The following is a 20,073-nucleotide window of genomic DNA, read 5'->3' as shown; positions in this document are numbered from 1 at the left end:
CCCATCCACCTTGCTGTGCCCCCCCCCAGCCCTCCCATCATCCCCTCTGGTCCCCACTGCCTCCCCCCCATTGCCCAATCCCCCCAGCGCTCCTGGGCCCCACTGCCTCCGCACCATTGCCCTGACTCCCAAGCTCCCTTCTGCACACCACAGGGAAGATAGTCTAGACTAACTGCAGCTGCCGGCATAGGTGCTGGAACTAGGAGTACAGGGGGCGCTTCCGCACCCCATGGTTTGAAGTGGTTTCCTTTTTATACACAGTTTACAGTTTGATTCAATGGCTCTCAGCACCCCAACTATAAAAATTGTTCCAGCACCCCTAGCTGCCAGTAAGGAAGGGACGGGACTCAGCAGGCTTCCCTGCTCTGGGTGCCACCTAGTGGGACTCAGTGGAAGTGCTTTCCCGGCCATGTCCCTTCAGCTGCACTCAGCCTGACTCCCACCCTGGCAAAAATCTCAGGGGCATGTGACCCCATGTGCCATTCCCATGTATCGCCTATGATCCCTTTCCTTCCCTTGTCCCCAGATTCACCTTATCCACCCCCAGCCTTGAGTGCACTTTCTCCTCTGCTTTTATACCTTGCTGGCCAGGGCATTCAAATACCAAATTCTGACTACCAAACTCAAAGCAATTGACAGTGCAGCTAGATGCACAGGTTATGTATTTGGTTTGATGTGTGATAGATACCTGTTAAATAATTGCATGTTTCTTATATGCTGGCCACACGTCAGGGTAAACTGTGTTTTAGAGGAGAATAGCTGTGAGGATTAGCACTCAGATACCATGGTGAGGAGCATGTTATAAGAACCTGTAATAGGATTTGAAGTACCGTTTTCCAAGAGGGACCGGGATGGCTCAGGGGATTTACTTCTCGGATAGCCACTTAAATACAACCCAGGCTGGTAGTGATTGAAAGTTGCTATCTGTTGGTTTTCCAGTATTATTTATTTGGCGTATGCAATCCGGCTCTTATCAATGATTTTTGAGGCCTGAAGACCTCCAGGAAGTTGTCATTTTGCAGTCCTCAACGATATGTGGCATGGTTTGTAGCTGCCCACATGGACATTCTGGACTGTCTCTAAAATGCCACCAAAATTTCACTGACGCTCAAATTCCACGTCTGGTACAAAACCAGTTCAGAAGGCTTCATTGCCTTTGTGGTAAATCAAAGCCAGGTTGATGGTGCGTGGGGTTTGAGATAAGATAATTATTTGTCATTTTCTCTATGGACCATGAAGTTCGCCACACGACCTCTACTGTAAATCCTTCACCTGGTAAACTTATCTACAACTAGTGCCGTGAGGCCAGATGACTATGTGGTGGATTAACCAAATCTTTAATTAACAGTAGATGTGGCATATCATGCAGTTTCATCATGAGCTTTGGTACACTTTCCTCTTTGTGAACACTGGGGTGAGCAATATTGCAGAATACCAGTAACCATGGTAAAGGTTTATGGTAGATTTAAGTGTACCTGAAATGATATGCATGATGGAATTTTTCAGAGCCATGTATGAAATGGATTGCAGGTCAGTTCCCATTTGGCAGGTGTAAAGACATGAAAACCATCTCAACAATTGGCACCCACAGCAGAAAACTAAGCAGTTAACTGGTTGTTTTGAAGGAACTAGACACACACTCACCTCTAGGAGTTGTCCCTCTGGATCAAGATAAATTGTTGGGCCGCATGGGGACATTTTCCTTGCTGCTATACGTGCCTGACCTGTTCTGTGAACATGTGTAGCTCTTCAGTCTCCAGGGTGCTTGTTTTGGCACCTTTTTCACCAGCAATAAAACTTTACTCATGCACACACCCATGTACGTACATAGTCCTGCAGCCTAAAAAGTCAGATTCATATCATCTTCAGGCAAATAGGATGTACTCGCAGTAGTTGTGACTTGCTCTCCCATTGGGCTGTCTGAGGCAGAGCAAAGCATTAATGTACTTTCCTTAGGAAATCCCAAGACTTACGTTCCTTCTATCATTTTCTGTGTAGTATGTATTGTGTGTGAAAACTGTGTGTAATGCATTCATTCAGCTATGGGAGAAGGTTGGCTGAGTTTGGAATTTTGTGTAATATGATGAAATGTCTAGACATGCTCCTGATTTGTTTTGGTTGTGTTCTAGTAAAGAAAATAATAATCTTTCATTATTAATATGGTATAATATAAATTTTCTACCTCATATCTTTTCTTTCCTTGACAGTGAATAAAGTGATTTCCAGTTGAAAGCCTTTTCATTTTGCTCATCTGAAAAACCCAAACTCACATTTATTTTGGTACTTAGTCCCTCAGTTCAGGGCAACTGCAACTGTATTTCCCCTTAGGGTATGTCTACACTGCAATGTAAGCCCAGGTTGAGTAGCACACCCTGGGTTAACCTAGAGCTTGAGCATCTACATTCATTTGGAGCTCTATTAGGAATTGTTGAACCTTGGGTCCTAACCTGGGTCTCTAGCATCTACACGCATTATGCGGGCCTGAGTCCAACCACCCGTATCCCAGACTTTCTAGCATCTTCCCAAAATGTGACTGCTCTAGCCTTTGTTCATGGTGCAGTGTGAGAAAATTTGACTATCCACCAAACTTGACTGTCCACAGGACAAAGAAAGTTGGTCTGTAAGATTGTGGGATACTTTTGGCAGACTCCCATAGCATGAGTCCATTGGGGCTGGGTCAACACTGCAAAGCAATAAGGCATGAACCCTGCGTCCCACCTTGACTCAGGCTTGGACCCTCCAACCCTGTGGAGTCCTAGGACCCTGGGTTAGCGCAATTTATTTGTAGACAGAAGGAATGTTAGGCTTGAGCCTGAGTTCAAACCCTGGTCTTAAATTACAGTGTAGACCAACCTTTAGTGTCCCAGCAAAGGCATCACTCTTGACTTCCAGCTCCCCAGACATTGGTTTTCTGGGTGGAGACCTGTGTGTGTCTCCTTCTGACCAGAGTATTCCCAGGCTGCACAATTTCCTACCTTCACTGTGTATTTCCCAGCGTAGATAGGCTGTCCAATAACACCTTTTTGCTTTCTCTTCAGAGTCAGTTAGGTGTAATTGCTACAGTTGTAACTCTCTTTATGCAATCCTGTTTTATTCTTAGGGTAAAAAGCATTACAGAGAAAAAAATTAAAAACAGCAGAAGAACCTACATGCATGCTAACAAGCTTGCCAGAATTAACACCAACCCGAAAATGGAATCTGGCAGGCCCAGTCCTTCCAACCCTGCCCTAAGGATTTAAGTCCCTCTGTGGACCAGGGGTCCTGTCCATTTGCTGGATCAGGAAGAAGGCCCTGAACCAGTTTAAAACCAGTCTATTTATCCAAAAACCTTTTCTTTGTGTCTTGGTCCCTGGAGAATCCAGTTTGAAACTGATACATGTATACCTTTCCCAGTGGGTGCCTTCTCTGAGTGAATTTGCCTAATCACCCCCTGCTCTTCTTCTATTTACCCTTCCCATGGAAATGCATACAATTCCACATTTTTTACATACACAATTGTATTTTTAATACAGTGGGCCCCAAAGGTTCTAACCTAATTCAATAAAGTTAATTCAGGAACTTGTCAGTCTGTCACATGTAGGGTTTGATGTGAGAGACAGACTTCCAAGGATGGCTCCATGGAGCATTGGTTCAGAAGCAGAGCTTGGTTTGGACAGGTGCTGTTAGCAGCCTCAGTGTAACATCACTCCCAGCTCTATCTCACCCATACAGCATAGGTCACTAAACTGTGGCCCACAGAGTTCTTCAGTGCAGCACGTGGTGCTCAGTGTGGAAGTGCAGCCTGTGACATGTAGGGTTGTATCTCTGTCTTTAGTCTGAGACAAATTAGGTATAGTTTTTAGAGGTATTGGCAAGTTGCTAATGCATGGCCCTCTAGCTGAGCAATATTTGGGTGTCCCTGATTTGAGGTAAGCCTGGCATTGTTTTGATGCTGGTATTCCTTTGTTTTTCTGTGTAGTAATTCTTCTCTGTCACCAAACTGCTATCTTATGGTTAAAATATGTTTGTGACAGGTGAAGGAGCACTCCATAGTTGCGAAATTAGTGTTAATATTCTTTTCCAGGTGCTGAGGAAGTCTTACTGCTCGCTAGAAGGACAGATTTGCGAAGAATCTCCTTAGATATGCCAGACTTCACTGATATTATTCTCCAGATAGACAATATCAGGCATGCGATTGCAATAGACTATGATCCTGTTGAGGGCTACATATACTGGACTGATGACGATGTCCGGGCTATTCGTCGGGCTTACCTTGATGGCTCTGCAGCACAAACCCTGGTGACCACAGAAATTAATCATCCTGATGGCATAGCAGTGGACTGGGTGGCAAGGAACCTGTACTGGACCGACACAGGAACAGATCGCATTGAAGTAACCCGATTGAATGGGACATCCAGAAAGATCCTTATATCAGAAAATCTAGATGAGCCCAGAGCGATAGTGCTGAATCCTGTGATGGGGTGAGTTTTGGTTTTTGTCCCCTCCCTCTTCCCCCCCGCACCCCCCCCCCCGATGGATTTTTCTAAGAACTTGTAGAGAACTTCTCAGTTCTCTGAGACTGTATCAAATAGCAGATTATTAGATGTTGGACGTATTAGCCAAAGATCATATGTGCCAGTGTTTCTTCTCTCTTGTCAAAATCATTGCCTTTCTCCCTGCCCCATCTCCTCAACACCATTGACATGCACTTACATAGTCATCAGGCATCACAAACTTCTGTACAGCAGAAGTTTGCATAGCCTATTTGGTTGAACTTTGTCAGTCTTTTCTTTATCCCCTGGTTTGATAGATAGTACTAAAGAATGGCACTGCCAATTGTGAAGAACCTGGTTTTCTAATGCTGAGGCCTTAGGTCAATGTCATTACCTGACCATTAATGGAGTAAATTAATTTGATTACTACTCCTGAAACTAATAGGGGAGTGTTTTCTTACCAGTTGAACAAATCCGCAAACTTAATTGCAGAGGTGTACTGTAATCACACACAATATGTATTTATATCTTTTTTTCCCTACAGTTACATGTATTGGACAGATTGGGGTGAAAATCCAAAGATTGAGTGTGCTTACCTGGATGGCTCTGAGAGGAAGGTCCTGGTGAACACTTCTCTAGGTTGGCCTAATGGCTTGGCACTGGATCTTGAAGAAGACAAACTCTACTGGGGAGATGCAAAGACAGACAAAATTGAAGTAAGTAATAAACAATAAGTTGAGCATTTCCAAACAGCTACGGTAAGAACTATTTTTGCTGTGCAAGTTTAAGACTTGGACTTTGGAGAGGTCCACTATCCCATCGTTATGAATACATATCTGTGACAGAACTAGATACTAATTTTTTTTTTAAATTGAATATTTGTTTTTGAGAATTGTGTTCTCAACTCGCCAAGTACCACCCGTACCAAACATCATCAAAGTGCTGTGTCGTAATGCAAGCAAGGGAAAAGAACTTGGAATTTACAATTAGTGCACAAAGTTACTAAGCATAATTCATTGTTCTTACAGTCAGAGGGTGTGCCCGAGAATCTTGCAAACAGAGAAGGATGCTTGAGTTTAAAAACAATTTTTGACTTGGCCTTGGTTGTTGGAATGATTGTCTCTGAAGTGCTAGATGCAGAATGCCTAATTCAGCACTTGTGTGGCACAAGGTGGATGAAAGGCCTTGAAGAGCCATATTTCATAGCACCTATGACTGTAGTATCCAGGCATATTTGTACTTGATCCAACCTGAAAGTGTTAGACAGAAAAGGGATTGTTTTGAATGTATCATGATGTTTGAAAATCCATTCTTTGGACTGGTTACATAGAAGTCCATGCAGAGATCATAGCAATTCAGCATGTGGGGAGGAATTGAATGCCGGGCAAAATTTTCCATGTTGAAATATTACGTAAATAATTATGCAGTATATTTTGACAACCTCCTTAATAAGTGAAACATGTGAAACTGATAGAATATTGTGTGATTTTTTTGACGCAACATTATTAAAAAAAATGCAATACATTCAGCTCACTCTATACAGTGGAAAAGGCTTACATTTGGACAGCTTGGAGACCTCTGTATGCTGTACAAGGTTTAGTAATGTGTATATCCAGTTGTAAGGAAATGCATCCAGGAAGGAGGCCACTGAACACTTCTACAAGTGATCATTGCAGACAGAGAATCATTGCTTAACATTTGAGAACTGGTGACAGCAGGATTCTGAGGTAGGGTTATTGGGCTTTGGCTTCCAGATAGACAGGATTGAATTTAACTAGAAAGATACATTTTCTCCAGTTGAAGAATTCAAGGATCTGAATTTGGAGGAGGCTTGGAATTGGTTTGGCAAAGATGCAAAAACTATCTGAAGCCAGCATCCCAAGCAAGGGAAAAAATTTGTAGGGAAGGATTTGAGACCGAACTGGATGAACAAGCATGTCAAACAGGTATTAAGAAATAGCAGAACGCCTACAAGGAATGGAAGAAGGGAAGAATCAGCAAGGAAAGCTACCTCTTGGAAGTCAGAAAATGTAGGGAACAAGTGAAACCTGCCAAAAGCCATGCGGAGTTGGACCTTGCAAAGGAAATTAAAACCAATAGTAAAAAATTCTTTAGTCATATCAATAAAAAGATAACAAGGAAACAATAAGTGGAACTGCTAAGCACTGAAGATGGGGTGGAGATTAAAGACACACTAGGTATGGGCCAGCACCTGAACACATACTCTGCCTTAGTTTCTCATAAGGGTAATGAGGAGCTTGGAAGTAGGGGCAGAGTGGCTGATGAGAACAAGATATGGAGGTCAAAATTACCACATCTAAGGTGGAAGCCAAACTCAGTTTAATAGGACCAAACCAGGATACTGGATAATCTCCATCCAAGAATATTAAAAAAACTGGTACATGAAATTGAGAGCCCAATAGCAAAGATTTTTAATGAATCTGTGAACTTGGGAACTGTACTGTATGACTGAAGAATTACAAATATAGTACCTATATTTAAGAAAGGGGAGTGAGGGAAGTTGTTATCCAGAAAACTACATGAGTTTAACATCAATGATATGCAAAGTTTTAGAGCAAATTTTGAGTGAGAGAGTAGTTAAGGACATAATGGTAAAGGGTAATTGGGGTAAAATACAACCTGCATTTACAAAAGGTAGATCATGCCAGACCAACCTGATCTCTTTCTTTGAGAAGATAACCGATTTTCTAGACAAAGGAAATGCAGTAGATTTAATCTACCTGGATTTCAGTAAAGCATTTGATACAGTTCGAAATGGGGAAGTATTAATTAAATTGGAGAAGATGGGGATTAATATCAGAACTGAAAGGTGGGTAAGGAACTGGTTAAAGGGGAGACTACAACAGATCATGCTGAAAGATGAAGTATGAGACTGGAGGGAAGTTATTAGTGGAGTTCCTCAAGGATCAGTCTTGGGACAGATCTTATTTAACATTTTCATTAATGACCTTGGCACAAAGAGTGGGAGTGTGCTAATCAAATTTGTGGATGACACAAAGTTGGGAGGTATTTCCAATATGAAGGTGGACTGGAATATTATACAAGAAGATCTGGAGGACCTTGAAAACTGGAATAATAGAAATGGGAGGACATTTAATAGTGCAAGATAAAGACCTGGGTGTACAGGTTGATCAGAGGATGAGTAAGAGCAATGAGTGTGATGAGGCCATGAAAAAGGCTAATGCAATCCTAGGATGCATCAGGCAAAGTAGTGACAAAAAAGTGGTATTATCATTATATAAGGCACTTGTGAGACCTTATCCAGAATACTATGTGCAGTTTTGGTCTCCCATGTTTAAGAAAGATGAATTCAGATTGGATGCAGAAAAGGGCTACTAGAATGATCAGAGGAATGGAAAACCAACCTTAAAGAGAATACTTATGTAGTTTGGCTTGTTTAGCCTAATGAAACAAAGGCTGGTAGGTGGGGGGAATATGATTGCTCTCTATAAATACATTAGAAGGATAAACACCAGGGAGGGTGAGAGAACTTAGGGTGACCAGATGTCTTGATTTTATAGGGATGGTCCTGATATTCAGGGCTTTTTCTTATATAGACGCCTATTACTCCCCACCCCGTCCTGATTTTTCACACTTGCTATCTGGTCACCCTACATGTGAACTATCCATGACTGCTACTAGCAAATATCTCCAGCAGCTGGAGATGGGACACTAAATGAGGAGGGCTCTGAGTTACTACAGAAAATTCTTTCCCAAGTGTTTGGTGGTGGGTCTTGCCCCTATGCTCAAGATGTAACTGATCACCATTTTTGGAGTTAGGAAGGACGTTTTCCCCCAGTCAGATTTGCAGGGACCTTTTGGGTTCTTCACGTTCTTCTGCAGCAAGGGGGATGGGTCACTTGCTGATTTGAACTAGAATAAATGGTGGATTCTCTGTAACTTGAAGTCTTAAAATTAAAATTTAAGGACTTCAATAACTCAGCCAGCAGTTATGGCCTATTGCAGGAGTGGGTGGGTGGGGTCTTATGGCCTGCAACGCGTGGGAGGTCAGACTGGATGATCATGATGGCTCCGTCAAATCTTAGTCTTGAGTCTGAGTCTATGAGACTGCAGCCCAAGGCCCAGTTTGAGAGAGTGATTCCACCCTGACAGAGATGAAGGCTAGATGTCTGAGATTGAAGAAGCGGGTGCAGTCAGAGAGACTGGGAGGGGTCAGAAATACAGTTATCCGGGTAACTATGACACATGGTATACAGAGTCTAGAATGCAGAAGTTCTAATCCTAGTTCTGATATGACTTGTGTGGTCTAAATCAAGTCACTGATTGATAACCTTGTTGTGTATGTGTTCCTGTCTGAACTGGGTAAAGTAATATTTAGGAGTATAGCCATTGACAGACAGGGTCAGACCCATGGACCATCTTTTCCAACAGCGGCTGGTTCCAGCTGTGTGACCTGTCCATGCCAAGGGTAGCCACCTGAAAATCCCAAGGTCAGGGCAGGCTGCAAAAGGAGAACAGATTCTCCCAGCACTGGTGGGTAACTCTGAAGTTAGACTCTCCAACCAGCCACAAACTGTGGTTCTGATTTCCCACACTGGTTATCAAGAAGCTAAAACAAAAAACACACATCCATATTTACTGCTTTTCTGTCTCTGGCTCCCAATCAGCCACTAGGTCCAGTAAAGACAAATTATTACAACTTTGTTCTTTATCAAAAAGTTCTCCTGACCCCCAAAAGATTAGCCACATTACCAGATCAATATGAGTTTGGATCTTATCCAAAATACCATGCTACCAACCAATCCTTTAGTAACTAAAAGTTTATTATAAAAGGAAAGAAACAAACAAGGTGAGAGGTGTTATATGATTAAAACAATCAGATACATACCAATGATTTGAAAGTCCACATATATATCAGGTTTTCAGTAGAATCGTGGAGTTTGCAGGCTTGTATAGTCCCTCTGGTGTACATCCAGTAAATATCTGGATGAGTCTCCATCCTTTGTTTCACAGCTTCAGTTTCAGATGAGTTGTTCCAGAGGTAGGAAGCAAATGAACACTGAAGCAAAGTGGTGCAGCTGTCTTTTATAGTGGATTGCCATGTGGCTTATTTCAAACACAAGCCCTCAGCACATTGTCTGGAAAAGCCTCAGAGAGAGTCCCCTGTCCATAGGGCATGTTCTTACATGTCCTGGTGACTCATCAGGTGTAGCCCTGGCTTCTTTCCCTGGACTCATTGTAACCTGAGTTTTCTTGATGAGCTATTAAGCAGGCTAGTACTGCTAGTGCCATCCTGTCTGGGGTGTTGCTCAGAAAACACAGCACAAGTTGAAATAGAGATGTATCAAACATATCCATAACTTCCATAAATTCTGGATATTCTTGTTATCCATATCAGTGTCCTTTTTGAGTTTTGTTAAGCTCTTGGTCTCAACGCCATCTTATAGCAATGAGTTCCACCAGTTAATCATTTGGGGTCTTCAGTATAAAGTATTTGCCTACTTCCATTCCAAAAGGATGTTAGGAATATAGTTTGAAATTCTAAGGCACTAAATAATCTGTTATTAATTAATATTATCTTTGACTCAAAAAGGAATTCTCCAGGAAGTTCAAAATGACTTCAAAGTAAGATCTTGAGCTGAGGAGGGGGAAAACATAATGATTTTTAATTAACTGATAAACGGAATTACAAAACAGAAAGTTTCCTGTGTGACAAACACAGCCTACACGGTTAAAGAGAAAATTGTCTACATTGAAAAAAAAAATAAGTTTAAATGTTTTCTTTCTTAAAATTGGAATTAGTTCTCTCTGAAAGAAGACTTTAGCTAGGTGGTTGTTGTAGCAGTCTCAAATTTCTGTAAAGAAGCCCAGGAAAAGCAATATAAAAGCTTGATCCTTGCCAGGGTCTGTGATATCCATTAGGCCTTCAGGTCATGCAATGAAGTAATACATACAGCATTCTTGGATATACAGAGTCTGAGGCACTCTGTGGTAGGTGTAATGTCTAGGGTTATTTGTGCTCAGAAAATTTGGAACCAAAGTTGTCTCTTAGCTCCAAAAATTCAATTTTAATGCTCAGCAGTGTCTAAAATAATGGGATTCTAATAGTGGAGCAATCCTCTCCACTCCTTAACTTTCAGCCCCTGAAGCAATTAACATTCCAGTTTCCATCTTTTTGGATGGAACTTAGTTGTGAAACCTACTTAAAATGAAAATGCTGGATTTTAAATCAGCTGTTTTAGTGCACTGGAGTATATTGTTTGGCTCGGTGTTAATACTTTAGAAAAACAAAAAAGCCAGTATAAAATATAAGGTTTTTCTTGTTTCTCCCCGCCCTCCCCCCTTATACTAATACTATAGAAGGAAATAAAGTAAAATTTGAATGTAGGGCACATCTGGTCCACCTAATCCGTCCCATGCAAGACTATCTGCTTTTTGCAAGGTATATGCAGATATATTTATAGTTAGCTCTCCATCCAACTTAGACTTAAATATATTAACAGAGAGCAACACAGATGGGGTGCAAAGTATTATATTTCACATGTTAATGACAGCTCTGAATGAAGAAAGCTATTTCTGATCTCTAATTTAAACTCCTCTTTCTGCATTCTCGTCTTCGCACCTAGAGTTCACCCTTACTACATACCATGAACAAATTCCTCCCCAGGTCTTTATGGAACCAGCTCAGGTGACTGTAGAGCTGGGTGGGAAAAAATTCCATGAGTGTTCACTCAGATTTAAAAATGATTTTTGCACTTGACCATCATAGGTGCTGGAACTAGGGGTGTGGGGAATGGTGCCACACCCCCTAACTTGGAGTGGTTTCTATTATATACAGGGTTTACAGTTTGGTTCAATGGCTCTCAGCACCCCCACTGTAAAAATTGTTCCAGCCCCTCTGCTGGCCATGCTCACGGCCCTTTCTCATTTGGCATTCTACATTCTATGAATAGGTGAACTAAAGATTTGTGGTGGCATGCATATTTGTGGCAGGTGACTTTCAAATTCATGTTCATGAGTGCTGGCATGACACTATTTAAAATTTGCATTGTGTGTAGCATTTGCACCAGAAATGCTTGAATCTTCAAATCCACTTGGAATAAAAATAATACTATGTGGCTTGTTAATCAATCACAGTTAACCAATGCAACTCAAATATCAACATGTTGGGGAAAGCCTATTCAACATCAATCCATAATAATTATTTAAATTCCCCCCAAATGGTCAAATAATAAATTAGAAGAATATTTTGTAAGCAGGAGAGAAGCTAATTTTTCTGATAAATTATTCATTGTGAATTATATTCTCAGCTCTAGGTGTTTTATATCCTAAATCATTATATATTTTTCTTTTACAACTTTAGTTCTCTGAAGACTTTTCCTTTTGGTAAGACATTCCCTCCATACCCCCAGTTTATTATAGAATCATAGAAATGTAGGGTTGGAAGGGACCTTGAGATGTCAGCAAGTCCGGCCCCCTCTGCTGAGGCAGGACCAAGTAAACTGTCCTAGACCATCCTTCATTGGTGTTCATCCAACCTGTTCTTTAAAACTTCCCATGATGGGGATTCCACAACTTCCCTTGGAAGCCATTAGATCTTAAATGTCCATGCTGAGCAGACAGGACCTTTCATTTTAAAGTGTCATTTAAAAGGCATCTCCCCTTTTACTGGTCTCCTTATAGTAGATTGCATGGAAGCCATTACTACTAGAGAAAGGTGAGATGCTGAGATTACCTCGTGAGATTTAAACTTCTGTTTTAAGAGTATCCTGATACTTTAAATCTGAATAGTAGGCTGCTAAACCATTATCTCCCTTTGCAACTCCTCCTTTGAGGCTAATTGGATTTTGTTAGGTGGTTGCAGTCCTTCATCACCTAGACACCTATTTGAACACTGGTGTCCCAGATTTCTAAAGCAGTGATATATTTTTCAGAATACCTTTGCTCTTCTCAGCTGCTTTCTCCGAAGATCTACAGAAAGTTAAGCTTGAGGAACAGTGAATTTCTCAAATATTTCTCCTCTTCCATCCATATTCACATGTACCAAGATACACTAGTATTGCTGTGTAGAAACAAAACCCGACTAAAATTAAACTTTCAGCTGTTCCAACTGTGGGTATGATCCTACAAACACTTCTTATGGGGTGTAGTGATTACTATTGAGAATAAACCTGTTGAAGTCCATGGAAGAGCTCAGTGGGGTAAGCGCTATGCCCAGGAGTAAAAGTTTGCAGTATCATGTCCTATGTTGAAAATATACACAGCTCTGTCTGTAGCCATTTATAAAACTACCACAAAGTGCATAAATTGTTACATATTCAAATGTTTTTTAGTTTTAAGAAGAAAAGTGAATGTGGGTACTTCTGTTTTCAGCATTCTTTGCTGATGTACAATATCTTAGTGTATCATAAGGCCTTCCTAGGGAGCATATGATGACCCCTTGTAAAACTAAGTTCTTAAACAGTGACTAATCTTTATGCAGCTTGGAAATCTGACAAGTAGACACATCTGTCCTGTTTTGTTAGGCTTTGGAGTCGTAATGTACTGTATTTTTTTTTTCCTTTTAAAAATTTTACCAGCAGGTTCACTATTGCGTTAGAGTGTTATGAGTAACCAAACAACGTTTAGAAAAAAAGCCAAGCTATATAGAGGATACCAGTGTTGTATACTAGGAGAATATGTTCTTGTGTGTGTGTGTATAAAACTCCATGTGGTGAAAACAGCAGTTACTCTTTCCTGGCAGAAACCTTCCCATCTGCAGTATTCAGCTGTAATACAAAGGGCCCAGTCACTTCACAAGCAGTTTATATCCCGAAGAAACCATTTGGCGAGACTTGTCAAACTTTGCGTGACAGCAGTCTATGGGGCTTTCACTGCAAATTTAGCACCCTGTGGTAACATTGTTCCCAGCTTTTAAAAATTTTTGCTAAGTTAGTTTGGCAACATCTTAAGGAGGAGGGGGTGGGGAAAAAAAGGGGCAGTTAGATAGTAAATTGTGAATCCTGTCTTCTGAAATCATGTATTTATTCCTATAGATTCAGCTCCCATAAGTAAAGAGTGTAAATGAATCCAAAGGAAACTTTGGATTTTATTTACAGAGAAAAAGGTACTTTCCAGGAACAAACAGTAGATTAATAAGGATTACAGGGTTCCAGCAGAGAGAGAAGCAAAGAGCCAGTGGCACCCACGTGTAGAGTTTCCTAATTCTCCTTAAAAACCAATTTCGTGCTTAGCCAGGATTCCTGTGTACTATTTCTTCAGCAGTCACTTAAAGTGCCTAAGGTATAACCGTATAATTAACAGTTACTTAACTCTCAAGTGCCAGTTGTTATGTATGTATCTTATTTAAGTTTGTAGATCAGCAATATTTTTAAATGAAATTAAGAATCTTTTTTTTCCCTCTGCTTTTATATTTGTTTGGCTTTTTTTATTGACAAATATTCTGCATTTATCTTCACGGAAGAGTCACACTTCATATGCAGGAATTTTCTGCCGTTTTTTATGATGTTGAAAAGTCTGTGAAGCATGACACTAAATTACTAGTCAGATGACAATCCTGCCCTCCATCTGAAAACTTTCCAAGACACACTAGTTAACATCATCAGAAAGTAGATATATAACTATCATTTGATTTTCTTTTTCCAGTTTATATTTGAAGTAGTGAATTACTTGGTATGACATTGTAAAATATTTATGTAAATTCTGTGGAATATGAAAAATGGGTTTAGCAAAGAAGGGTAGCATCTGAAAACATTTTTATTGCTAATATATTTTAAAGCTGTCATTTAAAAACAAACAAAAAACAACAACTTGACCATTCTTCAGATATCCCTAATTGGAGCTTATTTTTCTGTTTGCATGATGAGCTAAAAAGCTAACATTTATTTAGTTCATACATGAAATAGTTTCTTATACAAAGTTATCAGTTTTGTTTAAACAATGGGTCACTAAGAATGTGGAAGTAATCCAAATGGCACTGGAATTATTCTGTATGCATTTATAAAAATAAAATGTAGAATGACAAGGATCATCTTAAAGTTAAAGGAAGCAACTGTGAAAACAACAAACTAATTAAAATGAGAAACTCAGATCAAAATATTTATGTCAAACTAATTTTTTACAAAACTTAAAATAGAGTGTTACCATGGAATTAAAGATTCCGATTGGTCTTTGTACTCCAAACACTGCAATTTCATACTTGTGCAAGAGAACATGAAAGTTAAATTGACTAGAAATTGATGAACAAATGTGAACCCTACTGTACTATTTACATTGCTCATTTTAAGTAAAAAGCAAACAGCCAGCATAAATGATAATAAGTAACTTTACTTTTATTAATTCAAGGAGATGTTAGTAATGTAGAGGGAATTTTATAGGATTTTTTAAAATGATTTTTAACTTGCCAGGGCACCTTTAGTTAAATTAGCCCTGGGAAAAAACATCAGTTCTATGAAAATAGCAGCTAATTATTAAATTATTTATAAATAAATTGAAAATGAGTATTTTTATACTTCCTCTCCTAAGATAAATATAATTTCCTAGTACTGTTAAGAGGTTTTGAAATTGTATTTTTAAACGTAGATGCTGAATATTTAAAGTATATAATTGAAATTAATTTTACATAGTATATTTCAGAATTGGCTATCGAGCAAAAATTAGGAATGTGTGTTTTATTGTAGTTGTTTTTCCTTCTCTCCTGCCCCCATATTGGCTTTTTGGAGATGTATTATTACAAACTAGGATGATATTTTTAATGGTGCACAGTGTGTGCTGGTTGCTGTTTTCTGACACTGCTGGTTGGGGCTATGTCGGATATATTGTTTGTAGGTACATGTGTATATATACTGTCCTCAGTCCATGCACACAGCTCCCATTGTTGTCACTGGAATTTGCCTATATGGTTGCGAGTAGAAGGGTACAGTAGATTAATATTTAGATTTAGTTTGTTTCTAAGTCCATTATTGTTGTCCCTTTTGCTGATTTGCTTAATGAATCCACAAACTGTTGAGCCTGTTGTAGAAGTGGGGTTTTAATTTGAAATAAAGCCATGCAAGATGTTAACATGACAGCCAGCTATGTTCAAGGAGCTGTGTGTTAAACTTCTGTAGGAGTAATAAATCTGGTGGTTTTGGGGCCATGCCCCCAAAGGTTTGCTTAGTAAACATGCCCAGATGTGCATTGCGGAAAGAATATTAGGAGTCATTTAGAGGAAACATCACTATCTTAAAATGTTATTGGAGGATCATTAAGACTATTCTTAACTTCATTAAGATTAATGACAAATTAGGACTGGAATGGTCAGACAAAGGGGAAATTGTTAGAATGTAAGTGATTCTGGGCCAGGGAGGAGCTACATCTTGAACTTGGATGATTAAATAATGAATAATAATACCTATTGAAGATTAGGATGGATACATTCAGACCCTCACTAGTTTTGAAAAACGACCTAAGGGGTAACTTGGGATACCTTTGATGTAAAGGGACTAGGGAGTGCGTTTTTGGGAAATATGAAAAAATTTGGGTTTTTTGTAAAGCAAAAAGACCGACCCGATAATAGAGACCTTCTTCTTTGAGAGACTTGTTTGAGTGGAGCACTGAAAGATAGGCGGTGGCTATAACTTGCTGAAATAAAACAGTCTAATACCTAAGGTGGTTCTTCGAGTGCTTGCTTGTATTCCTTTCATGTCAGGTGTGTGAGCCACATGCACCAGTGCTGGAGATTTTTCCCTCAGAGGTATCCATAGGGCTGGCTCTAGCACCCTCTGGGGTCGCACACATAGGCACCGGTATAAGGAGCTCCAATGGCCCTCTCTTCCTCTCAGTCCCTCCTTACCACCCATGACAGTGCTGAAACGTCCTCTTGCTTCGGCAAGCTCTTCTAATCCAGTGATTTATTCTTGCAGTAATAGCGTACATAGTTAAGTTAGTTTAGCTCTTAGTTTACCTGTTATATTGTAGATACAACCCCAAGGGGAACATAGCTGTCCCTGGGCTTCAAATCTTGCGCATCGTGCAAGAAGCTTATGCCAGTGAATGATTCTCACCAGAGCTGCCTGAAGTGCTTGCGAGAGTCTCGTGTGTGAGGTTAGTGCAGGATCTGTAAAGGGTTCAGACCTCGCACTAAATAAGAACAGGACGTGAGACTGAGAACACTTCTGATGGAATCAGCTCTTGGACCGGCTTCTGATCCAGGTTGTTCAAACGTGGCACCGAGTACACCAGCGCGGAGCACCCCTCCGGCACCAATTGCCATCCCCGGTATTAAAGAAGAAAAATAAGAAGACACATACCGGGAGAGGGTGCTCACTGGCACCATGGAGAGACAAAAAGGGCACAGGAGGTGAGGCGAGACCCCGTGCCTGGCCACTCATCTTCGCCGGTACTCGGGTCAGCAGCAGTCTCACTCCTTAAAGTTCCCAGCCCAATCCTGGACCTGCTGCTGACTTCTGGGAGCAGCAGGGGCACCTGATACTTTACAGTACTGTCCACATCCCAGTTATTCCAACCTGCCAAGGACCTCCTATCAATTCCTGTGCCGCCACCGACTTGAGAAGAGAGATTCCTTAACCAGGACTTCTTGCCGGTATCATCGATTGTGGAGCCATCCAGAGGCAAGCCTGCTATGGGGCCTCTGCAGCGATCTCCAACACTGAGACATTGCTTCCTTGCCCCACACAGGTCACTGACGCCTCGCCAATAGTCACCAGATCCCTGGTACCAGTACCCAGAGCTCCACTGCTGACAGTCAGACTTGTGGCTCTGGTCTCTGTACCCATGATCCTGGTCCTTGGAGTTGCAGCACTGGTCCTCAGAACACGGACGCTGATCTCCGGGATCTCAGCACTGGTCCCTGACATTGGTCGCAGGAATACGGACACCGGTTTCCGGATATGCGGCACCACCCCACAGGTCCCCAGTACCATTCCCTGGTACTGTTCCCCTGCTTCTCCTGGTACAGTGGGGAAGTGGAGGCAACTTTGACACTGTCATGGTCACAAGGAGAGGGCTCCTCCGATTCGAAAGGGGATGAAATGGCCGTGCTGAAGAGGCATAGGACCACTGCAGAAGCTGCGGGCTTTCCCATGGAGCCCCCTACGGGATCTTGGCCACAGGGGCAATGGCTCATGCCATGGAAGTTTTGGAATCCGTGGGTGTTTTCCCTTGCCCGAGGGTGTCACATGCAGCATTCACTCTCAGGGACTTTAGAGAGGCAGTCAACAACAGCCACTCACCCAGCACTTGACTAAGATATAGAGACAGACCAAGATGCTGAGGCTTCTGCAGTATATCCAGATGGGGCAACTCCAGCAAGGGAGGAAGAGCTCACCCCTCCACCCTTGCTGGCATCATCCTCTTCCTCACCAGATGAGGCAGTAGCGGGGCCCCCCACCACTATACCACAGGATGACTTTAGAGCACACCAAAAGCTGCCCAAGAAAGTAGTCTTAAACCGGGGCTTAGAGGTGGAGGAGCTGGCTGACCAGCTCTTTGACATCCTGGCGCAGCAGCCTCATCTAAGGTGGCCTTCCTGGTCCATGAAGGGGTTGTGAAGCTAGTCAAGGCTTTGTGGCAGACTCCAGCTCCTCCCCTCCCCCTACATCTAAGCGGGCACGAATCATCTTGATAGCTTCAGCATGGCCGCGCTAGCACTGGTTCAACATGTTGCTAGACTTACCAGTGACATCCCCCACCCCCGCTTGGGCCCTCCCTAACCGACCAGACCTGATCTCACAAGACCATGGTCGACTGCTACATCCAAACCTAGCCTTCCTGCACTTGATGGCGTGGAAGTTGCATGGCTAAGCCTTGAGGAGCAGGCCTGTTCCACCCAAGTCCAACAAGTCCTGCTAGGAAGCAGAAAACCTGCCAGCAGAACCTCATACTTGGCCAAGTGCAAGTGTTTCACCTGCTGGGCATCTGAGTGGAATTTTTCCCCAGCTAAGTCATCTGTTCAATCCATTTTGGAATATCTACTCCACTTAAAATAACAAGGTCTGGTGTTATCATCAATTAAGGTACACCTGGCAGCCCTATCAGACTTTCATCCTCCTATTCAGGGCAGATCAGTCTTCTCACATGAGATGACAGGCAGATTCCTCAAGGACCTAGAGAGGCTCTCCCTGCAGGTACAAGACCTGATTCCTCTGTGGGATCTCAACCTGGTCCTTTCAAGGCTCACTGGTTCCCCCTTTGAGCCTTTAGCATTTTTCTCTCTTCCACACCTATCATGGAAAGTCGACTTCTTGGTGGCAATTACTTCAGCAACGCGAGTCTCTGAGATCAGGACCCTGACTTCCAAAACCCCTTACCTGATGTTTTACAAGGATAAGGTACAGCTGCGCCATTACCCGGACTTCCTGCCAAAGATGATATTGCAGTTTCATGTCAAGCAGGCTATTTTCTTGCCAGTCTTCTTCCCAAAGACCTACAACTCTAGTGAGGAAAGGTGTCTTCATATATTAGATGTTAGTTGAGCTCTGACTTTCTACATTGATAAGACTAGCCTTTCCACAGGTCCACGCAGCTATTCATTGCAATTGCTGAACAGATGAAAGGACTGCTGGTATCATCCCAAAGGATTTCATCTTCAAACCCTGCCTGTATCTGAGCCTACTATGAGTAGGCAAAGGGCATTTCTCCGGCTTTACTGATGGCTCATCGTTGGCAGCTTTTCCAGCTCGGGTCCTGATACAGGACATCAGCAGAGCCGTGACGTGGTCGTCTGTCCATACTTTCGGGTCCCACTAAGCCATTACACAATAGGCCCAGGGTGATGTGGGCTTTGGCAGAGCGGTGTTATAGTTGACACATTCATGAACTCCTGGCCCATCTCCAGAGGCACTGCTTGTGAGTAACCTGACGTGGAATGGACTCGAAGAAGAAAGAACAGTTACTGACCTTGTGTAACTGTTGTTCCTTGAGATGTATTTTTCATGTCGATTCCATGACCCACTCTTCTTCCAATCTGTCGGAGTTCTGGAAAGAAGGAACTGAGAGGGAAGGTAGACCAATGGCACCTCTTATACTGGCGCACATGTGCGCAACCTCAGAGAGTGTAGAGTCAGCCCTACGGATACCACTGAGGAAAAATCTTTGGCACTAGTGCATGTGGCGCGCGCACACCTGACACGGAATGGACACGAGTAACACATCTCAAAGAACAACAGTTATGAAAGGTCAGTAACTATTCGTCTTACTTTAAAGCATTAAGTAATCAAGCATACAGCCTAGCTCTGCTTTCTCTAATGATTAGACTTGCTGAGTTTATATTCTGCTTTATGTTAATTGGGGATTCTCTCTTTCTCTCTTTTTCTTTTTTTGTAACCCTCTGCCAAATGAACTTTATTCCATTTTAAGACAAATGTAATTGGATGTGGAGGTTGTTGGGGAATTGTGCCTTGAATAGAAAGAACCTGAACTCTGACCTCACAGGATGCTCAGTGAGTGATGAGGTAATTCACCTGGTCAAAAGATACAGGGGATGCAATTCCCATCCCTGAACTGTGTTATCAAGGAAACTGGCATGCATAGTCCATTTGGAGCATTAGTGAGAAAGAACTGTCTAGTTCAGAGATTCTCTAACTGTGGTAACTGTACCACTGATAGTATGTGAGCTTGA

At 41.8% G+C, this 20,073-nt stretch overlaps 1 protein-coding gene across 4 annotated transcripts in view; it reads left to right on the top strand.

The window, feature by feature from the left end:
* LRP5 (LDL receptor related protein 5) overlaps nt 1-20,073 on the top strand; it is a 233,707-nt gene that overhangs the window by 119,650 nt on the left and 93,984 nt on the right. For all 4 annotated transcript variants that reach the window (XM_067540474.1, XM_067540473.1, XM_067540472.1 and 1 more), the window contains 2 exons: nt 4,064-4,460; nt 5,017-5,188. In XM_067540474.1, the coding sequence (XP_067396575.1) occupies nt 4,064-4,460; nt 5,017-5,188 (569 nt within the window). The remainder of the gene's footprint in view (nt 1-4,063; nt 4,461-5,016; nt 5,189-20,073) is intronic.

This window comes from Emydura macquarii, unplaced genomic scaffold, assembly GCF_026122565.2.
Source record: "Emydura macquarii macquarii isolate MOO-44397 ecotype Brisbane River unplaced genomic scaffold, CSIRO-AGI_Emac_v2 contig_587, whole genome shotgun sequence".
NCBI classification, from domain to species: domain Eukaryota; kingdom Metazoa; phylum Chordata; order Testudines; family Chelidae; genus Emydura; species Emydura macquarii.
This window is presented reverse-complemented; position numbering and strand designations above follow the sequence as displayed.